Genomic DNA, 11,836 nt, shown 5'->3' with positions numbered 1-11,836 from the left:
CGGCGATCGTGTAGAGGAGCCTTCACGGAGCCATCGAGCACGACATCTGTACTGTTATAAATTCCCAACATTATATTCGGGGGATATCGGCGGAAAATTGCAAATGGCCGTGTGACGGTGTACTGTTAGATATTGGAATAAGGTCGCGTGTTTAAACGAAAAGGATTAAATATTACCAGCCGATGCCCGCGACTTCGTCCGCGTGGATTTAACTTTTTTTATTCCGGTGGGAACTCTTTGATTTTGCGGAATAAAAAGTAGCCCGGGTCACTCTCCAGGTCATTAACTATATCCATGGCAAAAATGGGAAAAGGTATGAATACGTGAATGCATAGGTGTCGAACAGACAGACAAACATTAATAATTAATAATAATTAGTACAGAGGTGTTGTGTCAGTCAGAATCTGAATTCATATCATCATACAAACAAATTATTTACATTATTTTACAAATTTTCGCGTGGATCCTGTATGGTTAACTAGTTTGAAGGCTTTGAACAATTTTATACATTTAAGTTGGTTTTCTTTAGGCACCCCGGTAACATGGCTAATAATTTCTCTTCTGCGGGATATTGTTGGCCATGACTAATGACCTGGCAGGGAGGAGGTTTCTCCGCGTATCCCGCTTTTCATCCCGTCTCGCGGAATCCACGGGGGACCGGAGAGCTGGCAGTTACCTCGGTCAGCATATTAGTCTGGCCATTCAACGAGGTAACGCTGCCAGCGTTCTGGGCACCCTGCCTCGTTGCGGTGGTTTAGATGATATTTTCGATCTATAATTTTTACGTTCAATTGTTTAGATTCGTTTTATAAATATTAAAATTATATAAATTATTATATTATCGAAGTATTGTTGCATCGATATTGTTATATTATCATCATACATCAATAACCTTTAATTCATCTAACAATACGAATAATATCCTCAATCCAAGACCCAACCCCATTGATATCCGAATATAATCCTTTCAACCTATACATTACCATCTACAATTGAATACCAAGAAACGGTAAGGTTTTTTGTATAGGTATACCATACCCGCTTCTTTTCATTGGTGTTTCAAAAAGAACCGGGCAAGTGCGAGTCAGACTCGCGGACCGAGGGTTCCGTACTACAGTCGTATTATTTCGACATTTTGCACGAAAAATCAAAAACTATCGTGCATAAAAATAAATAAAAATCTGTTTTAGAATTTACAGGTAAAACCCTTTCATATTATGATACCCCACATAATAAGTACAATGTACATATATTAATCTTATTTTGAAAGTTGAAGATACTAATTATTATTATTAGTTCATGACCAGATTTTAATTTTTTTTTGGGATGTAACCGGAGGGAGGCCTTTGCCCAGACGTGGGACAGCACAGGCTGATTTAGATTTAGATAGATTTAGATGTAACCACAAATTCACGGTTTTTGGATTTATTCCTTTACGTTTGCTACAAGTCCTATCTAGCTACCAAATTTCCTGATTCTAGGTCAACGGGAAGTAGATACCCTATAGGTTTTCTTAACAGACACGACGGACAGACAGACAGACAGATAGACAGACAACAAAGTGATCCTATGAGGGTTACTTTTTCCTTTTGAGGTACGGAAAACCCTAAAAAAACGCCTAAGTTCGGGTCATACTAGTACACCGAAGTTTCCTTCACCGAAGGACCTCGGAAAATGGAATTATACGTTTAATTATTTCAAATTGTTATTATAATGTAAGTTTGTAATCGATTTTATTTCTATTATTTTATTTCTAGATCAACGGAAAATACCTACCTAGGTTTTGATGCGTTTTGATACATTATGCGATTTTTGAGGTGATGAACTCTAAAAACGAGCATTCTGGCAAAACCCTGGGCTCTTTGAGTTGTGAAGCAAAAGGGCCGTCTACCTGTATCTCAATACCTTTGGCATCAAACAAAGGCCCTTTATACCTTATCCTTTTTGCGCCGGCTCGCATTCAACACGGTTTCCTACGAATTTCTTATCATTCGAAAACTTGTAAAACAATAAGCTGCCTGTTTGCTTTAGATTTGAATTTAACACTTTTTTTTTATTTTACTGTCGGATATCGCACTTTGGGAACAAAGATGAGCCAAATTAGGGGATTTCGGTTTATTATTCAAAATCACACACAAGGTAAATAAGGATTTTTATCCAGTATAGATTTTAAAGTCGGGAGAAGCAGAACGACCGGGAAATTCTTTGTGTGTTGGTGCTATTCACGACCACTCTAGATCAGGCAGGCTCCTTACTTTGAAAGTTGAAAATACTAAAAAAAACAGTCAAGTGCGAGTCTGTGAGGAGACCCATGCTCTGTAGTGAGCCGGCTAAGTTGATCGTGATGAATATTGGAACTACTAAGATTATTCGATACAGTCGCGAGTTCCCGCAAACTCAGTACGCTTAGTATAAGAGTTTACGTCTCACCAGCGTTGCTAGAATTCGAGAGTAGAAACATAATAACATCAAAGTAAAATGGACTTAAACAGCCTTGAAATAAAGTCAAAAATGCAACGCCATTGATTTTAATTTCGCAATGTTTCCGCTTGGAGCGCTGGCTGTAGATATGTAGACATACTTGAGCTTTCAAACAAGGCAAATAAGATCCAGTTTACTATAACGTGGAAGTGTTTCGACACTCGAATACTATCAACGTTGGTGAGACAAAGTCTCATACTAAACGTACTGTTCCTTGCATGAGACGGTATACGATTAATCGAGTGTTAAGTGTATGATGTAGAGTTCACACTTTCAGAGTCATTACTATAGTTTAGCCATGTCGTACTGTTATAAATTAATAATTTTAACATGACGTGTTAATTCGCTGCTTCAGCATTTCAATTTATATAAAGCGAACAATCCGCGAGGCGGCGAAGCAGTCCACATTTCCATATTGAATAGTTAACACTGAAACTACTGTATTCGCGTGAAGTAAAAGTTCCGTGTGTGTGAATTTCCAAATTAAATTCGTTGGACATTTCTTGTGGTTTTTTTTTTCAAAAGACTGTCGAAGCGGACCTCCTAACAATTGGTGTCAGAAGTGGGATGCTGAGAAGGTTCACGCAAGAGGACCCTTAGCATCCAAAGAATCCTGAGGTCATCGCAGTCGTGATCGACGATAAGCCTCGCCCGCAGGGTTGAGCCCGCATCACAACCACTAAGCACCGGTTCTACTCAAGATCGACGATAAGTCTCAGCCTGCCAGACTGAGCCCGCATCTCACACGAAGAACGCGAATATCCTGGACTCACTCAAAAACATCAGTGAAATAAATTTTAAGCCTTCAAAATTACGAAATACAATTTCTTCAATATCTTCAGAAACCTACTCGATATCGTCGCCGCGTGAAATACGAGACGCATTCCGTACAGTTCAAAGCCTTCACGTGTCGCAAACGCATCGACCTAATTTAACTTTCAGTGCAGTGACATCAAAGTGAAAACCTTTTTGTGAAAAATAAATCGTGATGTTTGCCGTTATCCTGTAAGTAGTTTATATTATTTTGTATAAAAAGCGTAAATTGTCTTAATTGTATATTTTCGTACTGTATTTTAAATTTAAATCCTTTTTTTTTCTCTCCATATCTCAGTTTCAGTAATCAAAAATGAGTTTAAAGTCAGAAAGTTCGGACGCAAAAGTGACTCTCTCTATACTCACTAAATTCGTAAGGTCTTATGATGGGAATCGGGAAACTCTTGCCGCGTTCCTAACTAACTGCGATAACGCAATTAGTTTAGCTGCTCCCGACCAGCAAAATATCTTATGTAAATATATAATCTCCCAACTTGAGGGCAAAGCTCAATTAGCCTGCAGCCTTAAAAATTTCAATAATTGGGATGAATTAAAATCATATTTAAAAAGCACGTTTGGCGAGAAAAAACACTCGTCCCATCTGCTACTTGATCTCCAAAACTGTAAACAGGGCCAGTCCGAAAGTGTGACACAATATTCTATCAGACTCGAAGCATGCCTAACTCGACTTCAAGCTGATATTCAAAATTCATGCACTGATCGTAATCTCCTTCTAGGCAAAATCACAGCTATGGAAGAACTCGCCTTAAGCTTATTCCAATTAGGTCTTAACCCTAATATTTCTAATATTGTCCGCTGCAGAAACCCTTCGACACTTAATGAAGCAATTTCTCTAGCAGTCGAAGAAGAAAAAATTTTCAAACTTGTAAAAATTACTCAACCAAAACATCCAACTAAATTTTGTTCCTTATGTAAGAAGACCAATCATAGTTTCTCAGAGTGCTTTAAGAAAAAGCACGATTTCACACAGAGATCATCTTTCCATATTCCTCCCGCTAACCCTCAATATTCTGCAGAAACAAGTCAAAGTTCATCAAAGGACTCAAATTTCGTCAAAACCTGTGCCTATTGTAAACACAAAGGACATCTTATCTCAGAATGTCGTAAGCGCCAATATAATAATAATCAGCGTCGGATGAACTCTCACCCTCCGTCGGGTCCCTCTCATAGTAACAGTGCTAATGTTAACATGTATGAATACTCTGAATCCTTAAATGAAGTGACGAATAGTTACGTCCCTGAATCAAAAAACTTAAACTGATTTCGGATGCGTGCCTGCCGAAATCAACAATCCAAAATGGCACTCGAACTACTAAATCCTTTTATACTAATTCTCCCAAATCGTTTATATCTCGGCAATCGCTACATGACTGTCCGAGTCACACTGAATCTTATACCAAATCTTTTATATCCCGGCAATCACCAAAAGACTGCCAAAATATCGCTGAATCATATCCTAAATCCTCACTGATTCCTACAAAATCGAATACAAAGCATTCCAAAGAAGATTGCTCAAATAATACTATATCTCATTCTAATTCTTATACTAGCTCTTATACTACAAAATCCTTTAAATCTCAGTTTCCTTCAAAGGATCAACTGAGTCTTACAAACTCTAAAGTCATTCAAAATGACCCCCAAAGCGACGCAAGCAAAAGCTCATTGCCTCTTAAAGACGTCCCAATCTTCGAAACAAGCACCCTGAAAAAGTTGGTGTCCTTACCTCATGCATTTTTACAAATAGAATGTAATAAAAAACCTCTCTGTTTCTTAGTTGACACAGGCGCAAGTGTCAGCATTATTAAGCGCTCGTGTTTACCAGCAGAGCCCCAATTGTCTCAAGAAATTATAAAACTCAAAGGCATAAACGATAAAGATTCCTATAGCGAAACTTTAGGAACAGTTGTGCTTAACCTTATTATAAACGACCACACCATTTCTTTTAAATTCCACGTCATAACTGACGCTCTGAATCTGGAATCAGACGGTATCTTAGGTACCGATTTTCTACATTTTTTCCATACTAATATCGATTATAATACTAAATCCCTTACTATCTCAAATTACACTTTACCAATTCATTATTCGAGCCCTAGATATATAATACCGGCTCGCTCCGAAGCTATTGTTGAATGCACTGTCTCAAATGACAAGTTCGAGTTACGTCATTTAAAAGACGCACTCGTATTAGATCACTCTATATCCGAAGGTGTATATATAGCAAACTGTATAGTAAGTTTGAAGCCTAATTATAAAGTCAATGTCTCTGTTTTAAATACCACTGAATCTCAAATAGAAATCCAAGACTTCAAGGTCCATTTAACTCCTATAGACTTCTCTGAACTACGCCAAGTGTCTCAATCCCCCGAAATTATCAACCACGTTTCTAATTCTTTATCAAATCGACTCGATCGTGTTCTAAGTCTTATAAGACACTCACATCTTAACGATGAGGAGAGAAAAGCTCTCTTAGAGTGCTGTTCTGAATACTCTGATATATTTTATCTCGAAGGAGACACTCTAACTCATACTAACGCTATCCAACACTCTATTGACACGGGTAATAGCTCTCCTATTAATGTAAAATCTTACCGTTTTCCCGAATGTCATAAAAACGAAGTCGATTCCCAAATCCAGAAAATGCTACAACAGAAAATTATAAAACCGTCTATCTCTCCATGGAATGCTCCCGTTTGGGTGGTTCCCAAAAAAATGGACGCATCCGGGAAAAAGAAATGGCGAATAGTTATCGACTACCGCCGCCTCAATGACGTCACTGTATCCGAAGTATATCCTATTCCCTTGATCACAGATATCCTAGATCAACTAGGTCATTCCAAATATTTTAGCACACTGGACTTAGTCTCCGGTTTCCATCAAATTCCGCTGAATCCTTCAGATGCACCTAAAACTGGCTTTACTGTAGTCAACACAAATGGTTCAACAGGCCACTACGAATTCACTAGGATGCCGTTCGGACTTAAGAACGCTCCCAGTACTTTTCAACGTCTTATGAACACAGTATTATCAGGTCTTCAAGGTTTACATTGCTATGTCTATTTAGATGACTGTATCATCTATAGTGCAGATCTCAAATCACATTGTGAAAAACTGAAAATGGTATTCAACCGTTTCAGAGATTATAATCTCAAATTACAACCGGATAAATGTGAATTCCTTAGAAAGGAAGTCACCTATCTAGGTCACATTATAACGGATAAAGGTGTCTCTCCAAACCCAGAAAAAATTAAATCAGTCTGTGATTTCCCAATTCCTAAAAATCCTAAAGAAGTAAAATCATTCCTCGGTCTCGTTGGTTATTACCGCCGATTTATTGACAATTTCTCCAAGATCACAAAACCTCTAACATCTTTACTCAAGAAGGATGTCACTTTTCATTGGTCTATAGAACAGGACCAAGCTTTTAACCTCCTGAAGGAAAAGTTAACCTCAGCTCCTCTTCTCCAATACCCTGATTTTTCTCAACCATTTATCGTTACCACAGACGCCAGCAACTACGCCGTTGGCGCAGTGCTATCTCAAGGCCCTATCGGCAAGGACAAACCAATAGCCTATGCTTCTAGAACCTTAAACAAACAAGAAGGAAATTACTCGACCACAGAAAAGGAGTTAGTTTCTATTTTATTCGCCGTTAAAACTTTCCGACCATATCTCTACGGCACTAAATTCAAAATCGTAACAGATCATCGGCCCTTAGTATGGCTCTTCAACGTCAAAGATCCTGGTTCCAAACTCGTCCGTTGGCGCCTCAAACTTGAGGAATACGATTACGAGATTATTTACAAACCTGGAAAATTAAATTCAAATGCAGACGCTCTGTCTCGCATCCCAATTCATGCTATAAATACAGATAATCTTACTAAGCTTTCCTACGAGGCATATTTTAAGAAACAACTTACAAACTCTTTACCAGATTCTAACACAAAAATTGAAGAACACTCACAAGCTTTACATCTTTCCAAATGCAAAATTATTGCATGCCCCGTTTCTCTAGATTTCGACAACTCAATGCCACATTGTGAGGAATTATTATCTCAGATAACCGACACCGCTTCATTGTTAGAAGCCGAACGTGAACAATGTTCGGTAAGGTCAGTTACAAAAAATAATAAACATATTATTTTCTTTTTACCAAGGTTCATCATTACGATGAGACAACTTTTCGCTCCATTTACGACACTTTGATGATGCTTCGTGATGAACTTATATCACATCACCCTAGCATTGATGAAATAGCTATCTCCGATTCTCTGAACCTTTTACTAAATTATCCTATACCAAAATTTATAATATGATTTCCTACGTATTTCATAACACTGATATCAAAATACATATTTATAAAAATCAAATAATATTTCCAACTCCAGCTGAAGTTCCTACAATTCTCAAAGAGAATCACGACACTCCCATAGCAGGACATCCTGGTGTGAATAGGATGTATAGTCGAATTAAAGCCTCATACTACTGGAAAGGAATGAGAACTGACATAGAACGCTATGTGAAGTCTTGCAAACTATGCCAAGTTAACAAACCTTTACGAGCTTGCAATAAAGCTCCTATGGTTATTACATCCACGAGCACAAAGCCTTTTGAACGATTAGCTCTGGACATAGTTGGTGTCTTACCTGAAGCAGGTTTCCAAAAGTTCAAGTTCATTCTGACTCTGCAAGATGATCTTACCAAATTCCTATGTGTCTATCCTATGATTTCTTCAACAAGTGAAGAAGTAGCCCGTAATCTGGTCCACTTTATGTCCTTATTCGCTATTCCTAAAATGATCCTTACTGATCAAGCCATGACTTTTACATCAGAACTGTTTAAACAAGTTACCGATATTTTCAAAATCAAACCCTTACTTTCTAGCCCTTACCATCCCCAAACTAACGGTGCGCTGGAACGCAGCCACGCTACTCTTAAAGAATACCTAAAATCCTTTGTAAACGAAAATCAAAATGATTGGCATTGCTACCTAGCAACAGCTGTTCTCGCGTATAATACAACTCCTCATACTACTACTCAATTTACTCCGTTTGAACTTCTGTTTGGACAGAAACCAACCCTTCCTAATTCTCTCTACGACACAGATAATAATGTTACATACCACGAGTATGTCCGTGCGCTTCAGTATAGAATGAAAGTAAGCCGCGAAAAAGCTTTAGAGTATATTAGATCAAGTAAAGAATCTTCAAAACAAATCTATGATTCAAGTTCTAATCCTAACATAGAATATAAAGTTGGTGACATGGTATATTTAAAATACCATCACAGACTTCGTAAAGCCTTATCTCCAATATGGAAAGGCCCTTACAAAATCGTTAAAATAAATGGAAAACATAATGTTACTTTATTAATAAATAGAAAACATGTTAAGTATCATACTAATTTAATTAAGCTCGCTGTAACTTAAGCTTATCATTCTTTTCAGATTTTTCTCCTACGTCTCGTCTGAGCCAATGATTACACCCATAACGCATAGCCCTGGAATATATTTCGACCCCATTACAAAAATTTATTTCTACAATGATTATTGGAGAGTAATCACGCATCTCAACACCGTCTCATTGGAACCACAGCTTGACAAAGTTGACCGGTTGATTGTTAAAACCTCTCTAGTTTGTGCTAAGTTGCAACCAGAAGAGTACTCTAGCTGCAAAAATGTTTTTAGTCCAATTGAAGTACTTCTAGAATCCAATTATCTCAAGGCTCAATCTCTATCTCATATTATCTCAAGCGAAAATCCTGCTAGATTCAAAAGATCTTTAGAATTTGGTGGTGAAATCCTTAAGTTTTTCTTTGGCACTTTAGATGCTGAAGATGCCCGAAAATATGATGCTGCAATTAGCTCTTGTCAGAGATCTGAATCTGAGATATTTCATTTAATGAAAGATAATATTCATATAGTTAAGTCGTCTATTAATACTTTTAATTCTACTATTTCTAGGTTAAATCAAAATGAGATAAAGTTAAACTCTCAGATTAATAAATTAAACGATATATTGTCTTATGTTACTAGTGATAATGAAAAATTAATGTATTTAACTAGATTTAATAGCTTAGTTAATATAATCGAAAGCTCTTTACTAGCTATCTCAAATTTTCTCGATACTGTAATAAACGCAATTTTGTTTTCAAAAGTTAATGTTCTACATCCTTCTGTTCTAAGTCCTGTAAAACTGTATGATGAACTGTCTAAACACAGAAACTCAATCAATAAAGGTTTAGATTTTCCTGTAGCACTAAGTATAGAAAATATACATACCATTATAGATATATCTAAGTTAGTCTCCTATTTCTATAACAATAAGATAGTATTTGTAATACAGATCCCTCTTGTCTCTCCCGTTAAGTATAACGTCTATAAAACAATCCCGCTCCCGACTCCTCATTACGAAGGACAATCCAAAAGTTTTGCCTTAATCAAACCTACTAAACCCTATTTAGCTATAACTGACGATAGATTAAATTACGTATTATTAGATACTTTAAGAGATTGTACTATTTTAAATAGTGAAAATTCCATCTGTAAATTAGAGTCAATTTATTCTGTAAATTCGAATCCTTCATGCGAGACAAAACTTTTAACTGAAGTGACTCTATCTTTACCAAGGGAATGTGAACCGAAAATCCTATATGGTCTTATTGACATATGGCATAAATTAAAAAATAATCAATGGATATTTGTACAGTCAAAAACAAGCAAACTAACTATCAATTGTAATGATAACTTTAAGGATTATTCTATATCTGGCACTGGAATATTAAAACTGAACAAAGGTTGCATTGGTTACTTTAAAACGATTCAATTTATACCTTCTACCATTTCAAATTTAACTATTGATAATAATAACTTTAATATTAATTTTGATATAACTAATGATAACTGCTGCAACCAAGAGATTGTTAACAAAACGATTCCTCTTCTATCACCTATTAACCTAAGTAATATTAATTTAGATTCCTTAAAAAATTCGATAAACCAATTCAACGATCTTGAGTTGCAAATCAACAGGATCCAAGAGGAATCTCATTTTATAAAATATAGCTCGTATTATTCTGCTTTTACTTATATAATTATTTCGTTAATTTTTCTATTTTTATGTTATAAGATTATCAGATGTTTTAAACAACGTAATTGTAACAAATTCTGCATTCAATTTTTTTTTCCAATGTAATCGCAAAAAGATTTCGCATAAAGAAAACAAAGCCCAAAGTTCTATTGAAATGTCACAGATAACAGATGATGAAGATAACGCATCTGTAGACCTTCGAAATCTTAGTGCATCAGTGCAAAGAAATCTTTCAAATAATTAAATTATGTAGAATATTTTACCATTTCTCTCCTTTTCCTTTTCTTTTTTTTACTACGCTTTATTTTAAATTAAAGCTTCGTCTAAAGGGGGGAAATGTTATAAATTAATAATTTTAACATGACGTGTTAATTCGCTGCTTCAGCATTTCAATTTATATAAAGCGAACAATCCGCGAGGCGGCGAAGCAGTCCACATTTCCATATTGAATAGTTAACACTGAAACTACTGTATTCGCGTGAAGTAAAAGTTCCGTGTGTGTGAATTTCCAAATTAAATTCGTTGGACATTTCTTGTGGTTTTTTTTTTCAAAAGACTGTCGAAGCGGACCTCCTAACAGTACGGTGGCCCGTGGATATGTGCCCGTACAGGTAAGTCGCTTTTTGTGCAATGGGCCCTGTTTTACACTACACACAGGGGTCTTTAAAAGGTTTGCTGAATTGTTTAGTCCCGTTCAAATCTACATCCGGCCCACGTGGACTGACGTTTCTTTATTCTCATTGTTTGAATGCGTAGATTTTAGAGGGGTGAGGATCAAATGTACCTATAAATCATGTACCTTGAATGCTAGAGTAAATAGGCATCTTCTAGGAAAGCGCGCTCCGATCTACCATCATCAATCTATCATCATCAAGTCTTTTTTTAGCCTAGAATCATGAAATTTGGCAGGCAACAATGTCTTATACTTAGCACAAAATATATCTAAAAGGGATTACTAATGTGTAATGTAATAGTATTTGTATTTGATAATCCGAATACCGTGAAAAAGTGTTATTCCTTGTACAATGGTACGGAACCCCTGCTTGACCTAGAGCTTTCAGCTTTAAAGCCTCAATAGCTATTATACAAACAACGCATATAATATAAGAATAACGAAGTCCAAAGAGTACAAAGACAGCTTGCATCCTGAAGGACACAGTTCCCATGGGATCCTTTAACCTTTAGAGCCTCAATAGCTCAACCGGTAGGAGTGGACTGAAAACCGAAAGGTCGACGGTTCAAACCCCGCCCGTTGCACTATTGTCGTACCTACTTCTAGCACAAGCCTGACGCTTAGTTGGAGAGGAAAGGGGAATATTAGTCATTTAACATGGCTAATATTCTTTATATATATAAAAAAAAACAAAAACTTGGAATCTTTTTTGAGGTACTTACATTAAAATAAGAAAACACATTTTTTTTATTGAGGTCTC

General features: G+C 36.5%; 1 protein-coding gene across 1 annotated transcript; it reads left to right on the top strand.

The window, feature by feature from the left end:
- The first annotated feature begins 2,803 nt into the window (after positions 1–2,803).
- LOC138402531 (uncharacterized) lies at positions 2,804–10,929 on the top strand. The gene is made up of 2 exons (XM_069499503.1): positions 2,804–3,486; positions 8,762–10,929. The coding sequence occupies exons 1-2, from the start codon at positions 3,470–3,472 to the stop codon at positions 10,506–10,508; spliced, it is 1,764 nt and encodes a 587-aa protein (XP_069355604.1). The 5' UTR covers positions 2,804–3,469; the 3' UTR covers positions 10,509–10,929.
- The last annotated feature ends 907 nt before the right edge of the window (positions 10,930–11,836 follow it).

This window comes from Maniola hyperantus, chromosome 1 (genome assembly GCF_902806685.2).
Source record: "Maniola hyperantus chromosome 1, iAphHyp1.2, whole genome shotgun sequence".
Lineage (NCBI taxonomy): Eukaryota > Metazoa > Arthropoda > Insecta > Lepidoptera > Nymphalidae > Maniola > Maniola hyperantus.
The sequence above is the reverse complement of the archived record's forward strand: the minus strand, read 5'-3'. Positions and strand labels throughout refer to the sequence as shown.